Source organism: Mastomys coucha, chromosome X (assembly GCF_008632895.1).
Source record: "Mastomys coucha isolate ucsf_1 chromosome X, UCSF_Mcou_1, whole genome shotgun sequence".
Taxonomy (NCBI): domain Eukaryota; kingdom Metazoa; phylum Chordata; class Mammalia; order Rodentia; family Muridae; genus Mastomys; species Mastomys coucha.
The window spans coordinates 76,157,398-76,175,214 of record NC_045030.1 but is presented as its reverse complement, the minus strand read 5'-3'; the positions used below and the strand labels follow the sequence as shown (position 1 = coordinate 76,175,214).

The window sequence follows — 17,817 nt, the reverse complement described above, 5'->3', positions numbered from 1 at the left end:
GATTCGAACTCATGACCTTCCGAAGAGCAGTCGGTGCTCTTCCCCACTGAGCCATCTCACCAGCCCCGGCATTTTCTTAATTACTGTTCCCTCCTCACAAATGGCTTTAACTTCTGCCAAATTAACATAAAACTATCCAGCACACCCAGGTTGGCCTGGATTCACAGTGATCCTCCTGCCTCAGCCTTCTGAGTGCTGGGTCTATAGGTTCGGGTCAAAATAGTGAACTATGGTGGTTAAAATTGATTCTCAACTTATTTGGAGTAAAAAGGACCTAGAAAAGTATATTGACCATGTTCAAGTGCTAGGGACTGAACCCATAGCCTTACCCATGTTCTACCACTGAGCCTCTCAGTGCCTACCTAAGATCATTGTGTATTTTTCCTACCATGTTTTTTAAGCTCCAATGAGTTTATTGTGTATAATACAGGAACATGGCTGATCCTCAGGCAGCTGCATCATGGAAAAATCCCACCACCACATGGGTAACACTCATGAAATTTACTTCATTAGATTCCTATTTGTATCTTAATTGCAGTAGAAATTACATGGCACATACATGGCAGAAAAATGCATGGGCATGTGTGTACAGGGGCAAGCTATATGTGGGAAATCCCATACATTATACTCAATTTTGCTGTTAACTTACAATTGCTCTCATTCTAGTTTGATTTTCTATTACTGTGATAAATACTATGACCAAAAGCAACTTAGGGAAGGAAAGGGCTTATTTCATCTTATGTTGGGGGCCGTGTAAGAAGAACAGCAAAACAGCTTTAGAACTCATGGAATGCAGTCCACTTGTTGGACAACTATGATGTGAGTGATCAGAGAGGTAGAGTCCCAAGGACTATGTGTCCAAGGACCTAATGCTGTTGAGTATCATCTGCTTATTGCCCTCTCAGTTACCACACACCTCATAATCTATTAGTGGTATGAAAACGCTAAGCGGGTTTCCAGTCCCTCACTGGACAGTATCAATGACACTTAGACTATTAGTGATTGACTAAACCACCACCCTTAGAAAGAATTTATAGATTTAGTTAGTAAAGTTAGGTTAAGATGTTTTTTGATAGTGGCTTTGACATACAAAATCTTGGGGAACAATTTAAAGTTCAGAAAGTCACACTTCTGATAATTGAGCTAGGGATTTATTGAGGTCAGAGAACAAGAACAATGGCAACCTAACTAGTACTAGCCATAAATTCAATTTTCAGAACACACACACACACACACACACTAAGTCCTGGAGAAAATAGACTGAAAGTTTGTCCCATGAGTAATAAAAGACCTGGATCTCCACCTATAATCCTAGGACTAAGAAGGTATAAGCAAGAGATCCAAGGTCATCCTTGGAAACACTGAGTTAAAGGATATACGAGATTGCATCTCAAAAAATATGCAGCAGGACTGGCTGTGTTACCATATGCTTTTAATTCCATCACTCAGAAGGCAGATATTTGTACATTTGAGGCCGTCCTGGAACTCTCTATATAGAGGAAGTTCCAGGACAACCACAGCTACATAGTGAGTCCTCTGTCAACAAAATAAAACATAGTGACACAAAAGAAAATAAAGACCTGGAACTGATTCCCAGGCTTCTGATGCCATCGTTCTTGGAGTGAACCTGGAGAATGGGGAGTTTCCCCTGGGCCTTCAAGGAGACTTATCAAACTTCTGCTGCTGCTCTAAGCAAGTTACAAACCTTGTTTTCTAAATACCACTAATCTGGCAGATACCTGGGTGACCTGTCAGTTTGAAGACATTTAGTAGCTGGCAGCTTCTACTGAGCCCTACTGAGGAGGGAATTGTGCCCAAGGTTTGATGCCAGAAGTACACAAGGCTACCAAACCCAGTGACAAAACACAAATACAACCCCCTGATTACAGCACAAGGCTACTAAAACAGATGCCCTTGATCATAAGCATTGGAGAGTGCCTATGAGGAACCACTCAGTCAGTATGGAAACTACTGTATACTTTTTTTTAAATATTCATTTTGTTGTTGTTGTTACTATTTTATCTTTATTTAATGTTTTCTTTTAAAATTTTAATTAGTGCGTGTGTGTGTGTGTGTGTGTGTGTGTGTGTGTGTGTGTGTGTAGGAAGAGGAAGAAGAGGTCAGAGAGGTGCCAGATCCCCTAAAGCTGGAATTGCAGGCAGTTGTGAGCTGCCTTATTTGAGTGTAAGGATTCCAACCCAGGTACCCTGCAAGAACAGTATGTGCCCCTAACCACTGAGCCATCTCTCCAGCTTCCTGCAATTTTTGAAATTTTATTTTATGTATATAAGTGGTTTTCCTACATGTATATATGTGTACTACATGCATACCTGATTCCTGAGATGGTCAGAATAAGACATCAAATTCCGAGACAGGTTTCATGCAGCTGACCTTGAAGTTGATAAGTGGCTGAAGATGCTTTGAACTCTCTATCCTCCTCTCCTGTCTCCACTTCCCAAGTGCTGAGATTACAGGTGTAACCAAATTGAGAATGCTATAATTTAACCAAAACAGTGCTTCTGTAAACTTTTTCTCTATTTTGGAGCATAATTGAAGTGGGGTGGAGTTCCTGTAAGTAGAATCATTGGGTCAAAGGACAGGAATGTTTTAGTTCTGTCCAGCAGCTGTCTGAGAGACAGATGGATCCAGCTAAAAAGGACTGGCCCAGCTGCCCTGGCACTGTAGGTGGTCAGGGCAAAAGGCTCAAACCTGAGGGTGGAGAGCAATGTTCCAAACATCCCCTCACTGACTGATACATAAAACAGAACGCTCTCAGGAAAGAACACTAAGCAGAAAGAAAGCAACCAAAAGCTCAGGTTTACCTCCACATATGCTTCTGAACCTTCCATGTTCTTAAAGAACACATGTCAACCTTAAGTCATTATCTATGTCCCCACATCCATTCTCTCGTGACCCATGAAAGCTCTGATATCAAGTCACAATCGGGGCTTCAGTTCATCAAATGTCGAAATAGATCTCTCACCTAAGACGACGTGTGGAAGAAGTGGGAATGGGGACTCTGGTGGTTTACTCCAATAATTCCAACATTTGAGAGCCTGAAGCAGGTGAATTGTTCCAAGTTTGAGGACAGCCTGGGTTACATACAGTTCTAAGCAAACATGAACTATAAAATGTTTAGTACCTCAAAGTCTAAAAGGAGATTTCATCTTGAAGCAGTGACTTCGGCTCTTTGTAGGAAGCTAGGCGGCCCAGCTTTAGCACAAGAGGAGTGCACAGCTAAGCTCGGTACCTCCCACTCAGCCTCTGGAGAAGAGGGAGGAGGCAGGTCTGGAGGTGGAGCCTGCGTGAGGACCTGCGAACCCACGGCACCCCTTTTGGGCCAATGGCGGAGCGACGCTTGTGGGCTGTGGCCTTCTGCAGGCGGCCATTGTCGTGCCTGCTAAGCTTTTCTACGCGACTCATTTGCTTCACCTAGCTGGCGGAGCGAGACAACTGGGGAATTCCCTGATCCGGTCTGCATCTCCCTACACCCAGGCAACATCCTTGGCCCGCCCATTCTCTGCCCCGAGCCTCGAGACTATCGACCTGAGCCCCGGGCCTAGCACCGGAGGGGCCCGGGTCGAAAAGAACCATTGCTACGTTTCACGTCCTGGAGGCTTCTGTTAGCCAGACTGTGAGGCGCGACGGATTCCTAAGGCTCTCCTGGCCAGGCAGGGCTTCTCCCAGCGCTCACGAGGAACTGAGCCTGGACTGGTGTTTGGAGGAACAAGTCACAGCACCGATCGCGCCCAGCACAGACTTGCCCCTGCCCCCACGCCCAAACCTACTCTCTCCTGTTTCATTCCTCCCAGAACCCACAATTCCCAAACAGTGCACCTGCCGGAGGTCCCAACCCAGCGGGAGAAGTGGACATGAGGTTGGCAGGTGGGTGGCTTCCACAGCGAACTGAAGAAAGACTAGGTGTCCTAGTGCCTGTGTTAGGAGGGGCCTGGGTGATCACTGCTTTGTTTATTAATGGATGACTGTGCACAAGCACTCATTTTATGAGCAAATTCACCTCTGACGACTTCAGCTTCCCAAACTATAAATTAAGGATTGATTATATATATCCAATAGGCTCCGGAGAGCTTAGTGGTTGGATGGAGAGGAGTGGAGAGTAGAGATAGAGAGGCGTGGCCTTAGAAGAGAGTACTGATTTAGGTGCCTGTGAGATTGGGTGTGATCTGAGTGGCAGCTCTGCTGTCAGCTGGACTACAAACAGGAATGAGCGTTGGAGGGACTGTTTGGGGTGAGAGTAGAATTTGAGAACTGGTAAGGTAGCAGCTTTGTGGATAAGTCCAAATTGAACATTAAGGAACTGGCTGGGAGGATATGGGTTCAAGACAGATCAGGACTGGAGGTGTAAGGTGTCATTGCTGCATGGTGAAATCTCCCATACAGTACGAAGATGGAAAAAGGTAGCCTGGAAAAGAACACCTTTTGAGGAGAGAGTAATGGAACACAATCTAACCAACAAAGAGGAAGTCCCAGAGAATGGGGTCAGGAGATGGTAGTGTCTTGGAATCAAGTAGTGAAGTGTCAAGAAAGAGCAGACAGACAATCAGAGATGTGACATCATGAAAGTCATAGGTGGTCTGGTTTGGAAGTTCATTTAGTTGGTGTTGTGGGAGCAAGACTAGATTGGAAGAATTTGGGGAGAGAGTTGGGGAGTGAGGTAATAGAAATCACAATGTAGATGACCTTTATGTGTATGGAGATGGAAGGCAGGGTTTTATGCATGCTGGGCAAATGCTCTACCACAGAGCTATATCCCAAGCCAGAATATAAATTTTTAAAGAGTTTGGTAGAGAAGTGGAAGATGAAGAGTCAAGGAATGAGATTTTTCTTGCAAGAGCTCTGTTTCATCTTTATCTTACTAAGTTAGGACCTGTTGATAATATGAGAGAAAGTGAGATAGAAAGGAGTCTTAGCACAATATATCTGAGACAGGAGAGATGGATCCTGAAGCAGGTAGAAGGATTAGTCTTTACAAGGAATATAGAGCTTCCATCAGAACAAGAGAAAAGGCAAAGCAGATGGGTGAACTATAAATGTACTGGTAGTTTCAGAGGCAAGATGCTGAGTTTGGTGCTATGAAACCTGCCCAGAGTATGAGTTCTAAAAGGCACCTCCAAACCTGCTAAGGAGACCCAAACAGAGCAGCCTCAAGGTTTAAACTCATTTTCTTCCCTCTACTAGGAGGAAGTTCAAGTCTCTCTCTTGGGTCTGGTGGATAGCAATTGGTCCCCCACCTTCCAATCCTACCATCACTTGTTCCCAAGTAGAAGGGGAGATCTGGTCATGTGAGGTAGTGAGTTATTGCAGGGTTTGTTCACTGATGTCTGAGATAGTCCTGCTCTGTGTCTATCCTGCTTGCAGGCCCTCTGCGCATCGTGGCCCTAATCATCATTATGGGTCTCACCTGGATCCTAGTCACCATCCTCTTAGGTGGTCCTGGTGTTGGCCTTCCTCGAATTCAGCAGTTCTTCACCAGTGAGTGTGGGGACCCTCTTGATTCACTATAGAGGTGTCCAATATGGGTTATGGTGGTTGGGTTTCCCATTCCCTTCATGGCAGGCTTCCTTTTGCTGCCCTAGGTCTATCTTCCAACACAAATGCATCCTTGTTCCTACCAACCATCCTAGAGAACAATACCCCTAATTTGCAATCAATAGAGTAGAAGTTGCTAGAGTAAGAGTAAGGAGTGGAAAGGCCTCCATTGAATATTAATCATCTTGGACTTTTGGTTGGACTCTGAGACACACAAAGAATTCTGCACCTTGTCACTGGTGCCAAGTCACCTAAGCACTATTTATAATTCCAATTCATCCTTTTCCTGGAGCAGGCAGTTTTACATCAGGCCATCATTGCATTGAAACTTGAGCAGGGAACATGCCAAGTATAGCCTGACTTGGCCCTGAGTCCCTGAGCCTGGTTGCTCTGCTGTAGGCTCCTGGAGGCCTCCATGCTAACAGAAAAAAACTCTCTACCTACAGGCCCAGAGAACTCAGTGACTGCAGGTAAGCCTCCTGTCCCTTCCCTATTCCCTCCTGTTCAAACTGCCTTTTGTGACACCCCTGCCTGCTGTCAGCCAGCCCCACTATGATTTCCATTCTCTTTCTGGCCTCCCAACTTGCTGTCATAGGCTTCTGGGCTGTGAACCTAGTAAATGAGTTAGCCACCATCAGAAGATGAAAGGGGCAGTCATAGGAAAAAAATTCCCATTCCAAACAAGAGACATTGGGATGAAGCAGGGACTCACGGTCCTAAGCAAGTCCCAATCACAGCAGTTCAAATTCTAGATGTCAAGACCTAAGAAGAAATCTCTATATCCAGATCTCTAGGCCCACTGAAGTGACCGCATCCTCTGGGCCCTCTTTGGCCTCTTCATCCCTAGTTCTGTATTCAAAATCAACTTACCTACATCCCACCCTTCCTTCCTTCCTTCCTTCCTTCGTTTCTCCCTCCTTTCTCTCTTCCCTCACTTCCTTATTTCTTTCCTTCCATTTGACTTTCATTCCTTTGTTTCTTCCATCCTTGTATTCTCATCTCAGTTCTTTTCATAGGCTGACAATGTTTCTATTGGTATAAATCTCTTCCTGCCTCCATCTCCCAAGTGCTAGGATTACAAGCATATGTCTGACTGGCCTGAGATTTTTCTATATCTTTATGTTCTATTTCCTTCATGATTAATATTTTTCTACTCTCATTTTACCATAAGCAGCAGCAAGAAAAAAACCAAACCATACCTTTAACACTGTGCTTGAGAATCTCCTTTGCTAAATATTTTACAAGCTTTCTCTCCTACAAAACACCAGAACAATTGACACTTTATAACAAGGATGAGCTTTCCTCCAACACCCAATAATGGTTTTTTGACTTCCTTCTAAGGTCTCACCAAAAAGTCTATAATATTCATGTTCCTATCAGCACTTTGTTTAGGATGATGTAAGTGAAAGATTCAACAGAAGAATCTTTATTACTGTTTTTTTCTGAGCTTGCACCAGAAATGTATTTACTATCCATATTGCTAAATTTGTCTTAATATGGAGGCTTACTATACAGGCTAGGATAACCTTGAAATCATGATCCTTCTACAGCATCCTTCAAAGTCCTAGGATTACAGATATGCAATACCATACCTGGCTTCACTCTGTATTCCTACCAACAGGGTTTTGGGTTTTCTTTGTTTTTGTTTTTGTTTTAAGCAGTGCAGGCTCTTTCTACTGTACACCTCAAAACTTTATAGCTTTTGTCCACTCTACCCAGTTCTAAAATCCATTTTCACATCCTTATGTATTTGTGGTATTTGTTTATATAAACCCCAATTCCTGTGGTTATATAAACCCCAATTCCTGGCACCAAAACCTATATTAGCTTCCTGAAGCTGATCTAAGAAAAGCAGAATAAAACAGGTGCCTTAAACAACCAAAATTTACCTTCTCACAATGTTTGGAACCAAGAGTATGAATGGAAGTGTTAGCAGGGCTGTGCTCCCTCTGAAAGCTCCAGGTAAGGGTCTTTCTGTGCCTCTGCTGATTCTAGAAGCCTTCTATGTCCCTTATCTTGTAACTGCACCACTCTGCCTTTTGCTTGTACTGTCTCACAACATCTCCTGTATGCTTTTGTCTCATAAGACACCAGTCATACTAAGCTAAGGGCTCAACATGCTCCAATATGACTTCATCATAACTTATCAATCTGTAAAGACCCTGTTTCCCAGCCACATTCTGAGGAACTGAGAGTTCTGACTCCAGTACAGTTTATAGGATCATAATTCAAGCCATTACAGAGGTCATCTCCACCCTTATTCTGAAGAAATACAGAGGCTAGTAGAGCCCATCCACCTCAGCTCATCCACTTTGGTCTGTGTGCCTCATTCATCCTGACTTTCTGGACCCTCTGCTTTGTTATGGTTGTACAAGGGTTCTAATCCAGCTGTCAACCCCCTTTCCCTTTTCCTACCAGTAGCAGAAAAATCTAATCTTGGAGTCCCTACCTCCTTGCCAACACACCACTTGGAAGCATCCCCATCTTTGGTCTGAGTCCCACCCACCTCCTTCCCCATTTCCATGCTCTGTAGCTATTCCTTTAGCCCTGTGGCTGGTCCTGACCTTTACCCTGAGATCTCAGGTGACACCAGGGCCAGGCATATGGGTCACATCTGCTATCATTACTCAGAACCAAGGGCCAGGAAGTACAAGTGCGGCCTGCCCCAGCCATGTCCTGAAGAGCACCTGGCCTTTCGAATAGTCAGCGGGGCTGCCAATGTCATCGGGCCCAAGATCTGCCTCGAGGACAAGATGTGAGCATATGGGCTGGGAAGTGGGAGGGGAAACATGAGGCCAGGTCTGTAAAGGCCAAGGGCTGAGGGTTATATGAGGAAGAGCAAAGCTGATATGCCCACAAGACATCTTCTTGCCCCCTGCTAGGCTCATGAGCAGCGTCAAGGACAATGTGGGCCGTGGGCTGAACATCGCCCTGGTGAATGGTGAGTCCACCATGTTATAGGGTCAGAATTCAGATTATAGAAGCAGATACCATAGTATAGCCTGTCCCCTCCACTTCATTACTCCCTATTCAGGTGCAGGTGGCTTCTGGGCACTCTCTGGGAGGCTTGGGAAGAATTCTATGCCAGCTGAAAGCTCCACAAAGGAAGTCATCCAGTGAATGTGATAGTAGTGACAATAATGGTAGAGGCTTAGGACCTCAAATACCAGTGGATCTATGGGCTATAACTCTGTGAATGAGAGGATGACAGGACATGTTTGAGGCTTCTAGAAAGGGCTACCACCCACCATATTTGAGCCTGGGCTGGGGGCTCAGGTAGTAAAATGGCATGTCCCAGCTTGCTCAGCAGATCTTTCTCTTGATACAGGGGTCAGTGGTGAACTCCTAGAAGCCAGAGCCTTCGACATGTGGGCTGGAGGTAAGTGGCCTCCACAGCAGCCTACTGTACATTTTTCTCCCTGAAAGCCTGCCCTCTGTCTTTACCCTCTGTTCAAGTATTGCCTTGTGTTTACAAAATGCAGGGGATGGGGAAAATCTGTCTGGATTCTGTTTTGTGACTGGATGGCCCTAGCTTCTTTACCAGTTTGTCTGTGTTCATACTGATGGTCCTTGATGTGGAATAGCCCTGGCCCAGTCCCTACTTTGTTTTCCTCATTAGAAGAATATTGTTTGGTGGGGAAGGGCTGCTTGGTGGAACCTGAAGCTCCATATTCTGTGGGCTCATCTCCACCAGATGTCAATGATCTCTTGAAGTTCATCCGGCCACTGCATGAAGGTACCCTGGTGTTTGTGGCATCCTATGATGATCCAGCTACCAAGTAAGTGACTGCCAAGTCCAGCTTCAATCTTGTTCCAGTACAGTAATAATCTCCAGTTCACATTCCTTCCTACTGTGTGACAGGATGAATGAAGAGACCAGGAAGCTTTTTTCTGAGCTGGGCAGCAGGAATGCCAAGGAGCTAGCCTTCCGTGACAGCTGGGTGTTTGTGGGAGCCAAGGGTGTGCAGAACAAGAGCCCCTTTGAGCAGGTACAGCAGAGAACCTGGCACCTCTGCCTCCTGTCCCTGGCAACCTGGCCACCCTTTCATTTTACATCAAAGCTTTCCTGAATTCTACCCAGCTGGATTCTGATCTCTGTCCCTGACCTATGCCCTGGTTAGGCCTAGCCCCTTATTATCACCATGGAAGAGACAGTAACTTTGATCTCTCCTGTCCTGTACATATTTCAACCTAAGGAGTCTTTAAATGTCAAATTGCATATTGGCCAGAGTTATACCTAAGAAATCTTTGCAAACACCTTCAGGATGCTCAGTCCAAGGGTATAGCTCACTTATGGTGAGTATTTGTCTAGCATACACAAGGCCCTGTTCAATCCTTAGCATTACATAAAACTGAGCAGGGGACACACCTGTAATATCAACACTGTGTAAAGGCAAGAGGATCAGAAGTTCAAGATTATCCTTGGCCACATATTGAATTTGAGGCCAGCCTGGGCTACATGAAATACTGTTTTAGATGTTAAAAAGAAAAAAGATGCTTACTACCATCCTAGCCTTGTCATAACCCAGTTTTCCAGTTTATGTGACACACTCCTTTCTCACCTCCCCTGGGTTCACTCTTAGGGTACATCAGTCAGGGTTTGTGCTAGGAGATGCTAGAGAGAGGAGGGCCCCTGACATCATCCTTACCTAAGGAGGCTCTCAGCAAAAAGTCTTAGGTAGGCCTCCAAATACTGCTTTCAACAAATAAAGATTTCTCCATTGCTTTGACTGACAAAAACAACTCAAGCTCACGTCCCCCAAGACCCTTCATCCCAACTAGGGCAGCAACTTCCAGCATTTCCCTAAAGCCAGGGCCATATGGACTCCCTCCTGTCCATAGTGTTCACCTTGGCCCATCCCCAGTTTACTTATAAAAGAATAGACCACTGTAACCATCCCCAACTTTTCCTGTGTGAAGGGAAGGGCAACAGACTGAAGAATACTCTGGTGGTTGGCCCCTGAGAGCCAGGTCATGACTTCCTATTAACCTCTACAGCATATGAAGAACAGTAAGCACACCAACAAGTATGAGGGCTGGCCAGAGGCCCTGGAGATGGAAGGCTGTATCCCTCGAAGGAGCATGGCGGGCTAGCACAGCAGAGCTCTGGGACCAGACTGAAGGAGGCAGCATGGCACCAGTGTAGAGTGGAGACTGCCCCATGCCTAGGCATGAGGCTCCCCCTCCCTAACACATTAGGGCTTGAAAGTAGCCTCAAGGTGATGGGGGCTACAGGGCTGGCCCATTTCATTTTGTCAGGGAGCTTAGATATCTGTGTCCTTTTTGTTTTCCCGAAGCTGATCCCACAGTCAGTTCCCACCCAGCCCTTTCCTCTGCCCCTCCTGTGTCATCTTCTGCTTCTTGAGTGCCCCCAGAGGCAAGGGTCTTCAGTGCTTTCCCCTCTTACTGGAGCATCCATCGGGTAGGTTGGGACATCTTCAAGAAACTCTACCTCCCAGAGGCACTGCACTGCTATCCAACCCTGTTTTCAATGTGATCCTTTAAGCCAAATCAGAGCTTAATCAGATGACTTCTGCAAGCCTGAATGGAACAATCTGGCCTTTAGTGCCCAAATAACTGGAGTCCAATCAGAGTTCCTCACAAGGTGTATGGCAGGATGCAGTCTGTCAAAGGGCTCACCTTCTAAATGACCTGTTTGTTAATAAACTAATCTCTTGCAGTGGAATAAAGTGTATCCAGATGTCCTCAGTGGAGAGTCAAGGGTGGTGTTGTCCTGTGTGTGTGGAGAAGACAGATACATCCCAGAGGCTCAAGCAACACTCCTGGAGCTTAAGCAGACAGCCTTTGTCAACAGACCCTGTGGCCAGATGTGACTCAGATAGGAGGTAGAATAGCTCCCAGCTGACATTACCCATGGATTTTATTAGAGAGATGGTTCTGTTCACAGGAAACACAACACCTCTCACTAATTCAGTGTGAGCCTATAGGAATTAAAGATAGGAATTAAAACCAGTACAGGCACTGGAATATCTCCAGGAGTGCAGAAGCAGCCCGGTTCCAAAAGGAAAAGAACACAACTTGGAATTTCTAAATGAGAGACATCAAGGCATAGTAATTTGAGGATCCCATAAAGAATCTCTGAAGTGGCCAGGCCAGGGGTGATAAGCTTAGAAGTCCTACTGTGGCAGCCTGCTTTCTAAGCCTTCAACCCATTGCTGCTAAGTACTGAGTCTCAGAAAAAAAATGCTGAGGGCAAATCAGGCTTCAAGAAATGAGAGTAGGGCTGGGTATGGTACTTGTACATCTATTATTCCAACACTTGGAAGTGGAGTGAGGGAGAAGGATCAAAAGTTCAAATCAAACCATGACTACTTAGCAAATTCCAGGACATCCTGGGCTACATGAGGTGCTACATCCATAAGGTGGCAGAGTGAGATGACTTATAAGATAAATGTACCTGCTGCCATACCTGATGATCCCTAGAACCCATGGTAGAAGGAGAGAAGCAACTCTTGCAAGTTGTCCTGTGACCATATGTTAGACATGTACATGCACATACACAAGTAAGTAAATGTTAAAAAAGAAGGGAAAGAAAAAAGAAGAAAAAGAATGGAAGAATTTGATGGCAGGAATATGCTGGTTTAAAGGTATGGGGTGCCCAGAAGAGGCATGCTAGGGAAGAGAGAGTTGTATATCCAAGACTAACAGAGTCAAGCAGGAAAGTCAGCAGGGCTCAGCTCTTTGTCTCAGATATAGTGATGATAATAGCTAACAGCCAGCCCTCTGTGTGTGCCTGTGTGTTTGTGCAGGTGTGTTCATATGGATGCATGTTTGTGTGAATTCATATGGAGGCCAGAAGTCAACCTTAAGTGTCCTTCAAATGCTGTCTACCTTGAGTTCTTTATTTGGTTTGGGTTTAGGTTTTTGTTGGAGTTTGTTGCTGTTGTTTGGAGAGAGTTGTGTTTGTTAAACAGGGTCTCACTGTAGTTCTGACTGGCCTAGGACTTGCAAATATCATCCTACCTCTACTTCCCAACTGTTGAAATTAAAGGCAGGTGCCAAGCCTAGCATTAGTTACTTGTTTTGTTGTTTTGAGAAGTATCTCATTATGTGGCCCTGGCTGTCCTGTAACTCATAAAGATCGGCTTGTTTCTGTGCCTTAAGTCCTGAGATGAAAATCATGTGCCACCACATTCCACTGTGTTTGTTTGTTTGTTTGTTTGTTTGTTCAAATGGCCTGGAACTCAGAATTAGGCTTAAGGCCTTAAGCTTCAGGTATCCACCTATGTCTGCCTCCCCAGCACTGCTCCCATGCCTGTTTTTTAGTTTATGTGGGTTCTGGGGTCAAACTCAGGTCCTCATGCTTGCATAGCCAGTACTTTATAGGCTAAACACTTTTCCAGACTCGAAAGTATATTCTGGAGGCTCAGTGGTCTTATGTTCTATCCCCAGCACTGCCAAAGAAAATTACACTTCTGCTGTCCCCTTTTCAAAAGACTTTCTTTCTTTGGAACCATTTTAAGTTCACAGAAAACTGAACTGAACACTGAAAATTACAGAAACTGCCCATCAGATTCTTGTTGGTCATAATAAGTATTTTTTATATCATGTTTGTTATGGGTATTATGTATTCTTTGATGTTTATACTTTTTAATCTTTTTACATGTCCTTATTTTCTGTGTATATGTGTGAGAATCAGGGGACAACTTTTAGGAATTGATTCTTTTCTTCCTTCATGTGAGTCCTAGGGATCAAACTCAGGCCTTTACCCACTGAGCCATCTCATAGGCCCACATTCTTTGAGTTTTGACAAAATCAGATAATAACATATATCCACAATTATCAAAATATATTTGTCTCTTGATTCTTCTATTATGGAAAGTTTCAAAAAATCTCAGAGAGAATAAAAATCCAGTACACCTTTTACCTGCTTCCACAATGTAGCCAGTATTGCCTTTGTTGCACTTAGAATGCTCCCAATGGAGGTCAAACAAGTCTCAGCTTATACTTTCAAGATTTTAGTTTTATACAACTTGCTTACACCGTTCACACAACCCTAGAAAGTCTTATCACTATTGCCATTGTACAGAAAAGTTAAAGGGCCCTGGTAACTTTAGGAGAGCTACAACAGGACCTACAGGTTAGGAATAAGATAAGTAGGCTCCCAGGTAAAGCAGAATCTCACTAAATATGCTTACTATTAGGTAGAAGGGCAGGGGCACTCCTAAGAATCCCAGACAACTGTAACTGTCCAATCTTTGTCTTTGTGTGTGTGAGAGAGAGAGAGAAAGGGGGGGTGAATGTGTGTATGCACACACACAAGTGGAAGCCAGAGGACAACTTTAGATGTTGTTCCTCCAGTGCTGTCCACCTTGTTAGGGTATATAGGGTGGGGTACAAATGCACAGGTGTATTGAGGCCAGAGGTCAGCTTTCGGTATTTTTTTCAATTACTTGCCACCTTAATTTTTTAAACAGGAATGCTTTGTCATATCTTAATTTTATTATATGTGTTTGTATATTTTGCCTGCACATATCTTTGTGTACTATTTTTGTTCCCAGTAGAAAGCATCTGATCACCTGGAACTGAAGTTACAGAGCAGCCAGTGCTCTGAGCCACCTCTCTAGTCCGTGTGTGTGTGTGTGTGTGTGTGTGTGTGTGTGTGTGTGTGTACATATATAGAGAGTTAATTTTTAAATATTTTCTTTTTTAAAAAATTTATTTATTATTATAAATGAGTACACAGAAGAGATTTCATTATGAGTGGTTGTGCCGGGCAGTGGTGGTGCACGCCTTTAATCCCAGCACTTAGGAGGCAGAGGCAGGTGGGTTTCTGAGTTCGAGGCCAGACTGGTCTACAGAATGAGTTCCAGGACAGCCAGGGCTATACAGAGAAACCCTGTCTGGAAAAAAAAAATATGAGTTGTTGTGAGCCACCATGTGGTTGCTGGGATTTGAACTCACGACCTTTGGAAGAGCAGTCGGTGCTCTTACCCACTGAGCCATCTCACCAGCCCTTAAATATTTTCTAATAGTTAAAATTTTTAAATATTTTAATTACATTTCAATATATATTGTATGTGTATAAGTGTATGTGTCTGTCTGTATCTGTGTGCGTAGGTGCATGTCAGAGGACAACTTGAGAGAATGGGTTCTCTTCTTCATTATATAGGCCCTGCCAGGGATCAAACTCAGGTCATCATGCTTGGTGGCAGGCACTTTTATCCACTCAACCATCCCATTGATTCCCACCTTGTTTTCTGAGAAACAGTCTCTCATTGGCCTGGAATTCACCAAGTAAACTAAGCTGGCTGGTCAGTGAGCCCCAGGGATCCTCCTGTCTTTATCTTCCCATCATTGGAATTACAAGCATGTACCACCGTGTTCTGAAGATTGAATTTGGGTATTTGTGCTCAATTTAACTATCTTCCAGACCCAAATTTTGTCCATTTGCTTTACAAATGTTAACTAAGTGTCTTGTTTTACTGCGGTGAACAGACACCATGACCAAGGTAATTCTTATAAGGACAACATTTAATTGGGGCTGGCTTACAGGTTCAGAGGTTCAGTCCATTATCATCAAGGTGGGAGCATGACAGCATCTAGGCAGGCATGGTGCAGGAGGAGGAGCTGAGAGTTCTACATCTTCATCTGAAGGCTGCTAGGAAAAAACTGGTTCCCACATGGTTAGGAGGAGGGTCTCATTGTCCACCCCTACAATAATACAATTCCTCCAACAAGGCCACACCTCCTTGTGTGCTACTCCCTGGGCCAAGCATATTCAAACTACCACACAAGTGTTTGTGTTGAGCAGTCACTGCTACACACTAAGAAGAGAGCCACAGATATGGCAACACAGTTTAGCTTTATCTACCATTTGACCCAACACAAACAAAGAAGCTGATAGTGGGGAGCACTGTATGTCTAGATTCCCAAAAGTTTTAGGACAACTTTGAAGGCTAACTCTCCTTAGTTGAGATTGGGATATGTGTTTGCCCTGCCACCAACCTAACTGGCTATATACATTGAAACATGTACCCACACTAGGTGCCTGTATTAGAGTCACCCATATGCAACCCATATGTTCTCAGAGTGTTGGTGAAATAGTTACTTCAGAGAAAACAAGGTATTGAAACCTGATGTTAAATGGTCAAAACAACTGTTACTACATTCCCTACATGTATTGGATGCACCTTGCACATACCTATTTAGATGCCTTCCTTACCTGCCTGGAGAAGAGGAAAAGGCTGCCTCTCACTGTGGTCCTGTTGCACATTTCAGTAGCAGGTCCTCCATCTGAAATGCCTTATCCTAACTCTTACTATTGTTTGTTCTATATTTTCTCCGGTCTAGATGACCTCTCTTTGTGAACTTGATGTCCCTACCCTTCCTTATTCTCTTCTGGGGTAAATTAATTCCCTTAACCAACTTCAGATATTTTCTTGCTTCTCCCCCTTTCCTGCAAACAAAGCTGCAAAATTCTTCATATCAGACATCCAATCATTCCCTCAGCTTTTCAAGGAAGGCTGTAATGACTAATTACAATGAAGAGCTAGCAGTCTTCTAACTGCATTTTCTTTCCTGAGTTCCAACACACAGCAGGAATTGGTGACTTTCAGGTGCCCACACCCAAGTGAGTTCCACTCAACAGCATGAGGCCAGTCCAAGAGCACAGATAACTGGAATATGTCAATTCTGATTTCCACTAAGGACACAACTAGAATGTGACAATTATGATTTCCACCAAGAACACAACTTTTAAATTTTGCTTCCCTGGTTCTTTAAGCTAACCCAACTCTCCCTGTGACCAATTCACCTCATCTTCAGACAGACCCATTTCCCCTTTCCAAACTGAATCTTTAGCCCCAGCATGTGACAAACTTAGCCCTGACTCTAAACACTGCTGTCTTCAAGCAGTACCCCTCAACCCCATCTCAAACATATACTAACAACATTCTGAAATACCAAGTATATACACAGTAGTATGCTTACTCATTCTTTGAGTATTAGGGGTTCAAAACTTTTGTTTATTTTTACTGTGTGTGGGTGTATGTGTGTTGCATGCCCATGTGTACCATGTGTCAAAGCCAGAGAGGTATGGGGAACATGAGATCCTTCATCTATCAATCTGCATTATTTAAGACATTTTCATATTCAGATTCGTTTCTCACTGAATCTGAAGTTTACTGTTTTGGATAGACTGTCTAGCCAGCAAACTCCTGGAATCCATCTGTCTCCACCCACCCCAACACTGACGTTACAAGCACATGCAGCCATCATTGGATTTTTTACAGGAGTATTGGGGATTCAAATTTAGATCCAAATGACTATATAGGAAGTGTTCTTATCCACTGAACCATCTCCCTAGCTCCTAGTTTTTGTTTTGTTTTGAGACAATGTCTCACTCTGAAACCAGGCTTCCTGAAGCTCACTAATTTAGAAACTGACCTCAAACTGATCCTTCTTGTCTCAGCCCTCCCTCCTTGCTAGGATTACAAGTGTAATTGTAATTCCCAGCTGTAAATGTGTATGTTCATTCACACATCAAACTCCTTAGAGCACAAGTTCTCAACCTTCTTAATGCTGCAACCTTTTTGTTTTGTTTTGCTTTTTGTTTTTTGTTTTTTGTTTTTTGGTTTTTTTTGGTTTTTTGAGATGGTTTCTCTGTGTAGCCTTGGCTGTCCTGGAACACACTCTGTAGACCAGGCTGGATTCGAACACAGAGATCCACCTGCCTCTGCCTCCTGAGTACTGGGATTAAACTGTGTGCCACCACTACTATGCCATATGCTGTAACCTCTTAAGACAGTTCTTCATGTTGTGGTGACCCCAACCATAAAATTATTTCCATTGCTACTTCATAACTATAAGTTTGCTACTGCTAAGAATCATAGTGTAGGGCTGGTGAGATGGCTCACCGGGTAAGAGCACTGACTGCTCTTCCAAAGGTCCTGAGTTCGTATCCCAGCAACCACATACATGAGTGGCTCACAACCACCCATAATGAGATCTGACGCTCTCTTCTGGTGTGTCTGAAGACAGCTACAGTGAGTTACGCCGGAGCAAGCAGGGCTGGAGTTCAATTCCCAGCAGCCACACACATAATGGCTCACAGCCATCTGTACAGCTACAGTGTACTCATACACATAAAATAAATAAAATAAAATCTTTAAAAAAAAGAATCATAGTGTAAATACTGATATGTAGATGGTCTTAGGTAACCCATGTGAAAGGGTTATTTAACCCCCAAAGGCACCATGATCCACATGTTGAGAACCACTGCCTTAGAGCATGTATACCCCTAAC

At 44.1% G+C, this 17,817-nt stretch overlaps 2 protein-coding genes across 3 annotated transcripts in view; one reads left to right on the top strand and one right to left on the bottom strand.

Moving 5' to 3' along the window:
• The window catches only part of Ikbkg (inhibitor of nuclear factor kappa B kinase regulatory subunit gamma), a 75,833-nt gene extending 72,573 nt beyond the window's left edge, over positions 1-3,260 (bottom strand). Inside the window, exon 1 of the mRNA XM_031364630.1 lies at positions 3,143-3,260. The gene's annotated coding sequence lies outside the window, so the exon portion shown is untranslated. The remainder of the gene's footprint in view (positions 1-3,142) is intronic.
• Positions 3,261-3,281: 21 nt separating this feature from the next.
• Fam3a (FAM3 metabolism regulating signaling molecule A) lies at positions 3,282-11,259 on the top strand. Of its 2 annotated transcripts, none has more exons than XM_031364601.1 (9): positions 3,282-3,885; positions 5,380-5,493; positions 5,997-6,020; positions 8,182-8,305; positions 8,433-8,491; positions 8,879-8,929; positions 9,245-9,329; positions 9,413-9,539; positions 10,549-11,259. In XM_031364601.1, the coding sequence occupies exons 1-9, from the start codon at positions 3,873-3,875 to the stop codon at positions 10,642-10,644; spliced, it is 693 nt and encodes a 230-aa protein (XP_031220461.1). In that variant the 5' UTR covers positions 3,282-3,872; the 3' UTR covers positions 10,645-11,259. The 2 variants fall into 2 exon arrangements, with proteins under 2 accessions (XP_031220461.1, XP_031220458.1); XM_031364598.1 differs by having other exon boundaries at positions 3,313-3,885; positions 9,170-9,329.
• The last annotated feature ends 6,558 nt before the right edge of the window (positions 11,260-17,817 follow it).

Coding starts and splice junctions, on each gene's coding strand:
- Fam3a (XM_031364598.1), top strand. Junction 5,494..5,996: donor AATTCAGCAGTTCTTCACCA/GTGAGTGTGGGG, acceptor CTCTACCTACAG/GCCCAGAGAACTCAGTGACT. Junction 6,021..8,181: donor AGAGAACTCAGTGACTGCAG/GTAAGCCTCCTG, acceptor ATCATTACTCAG/AACCAAGGGCCAGGAAGTAC.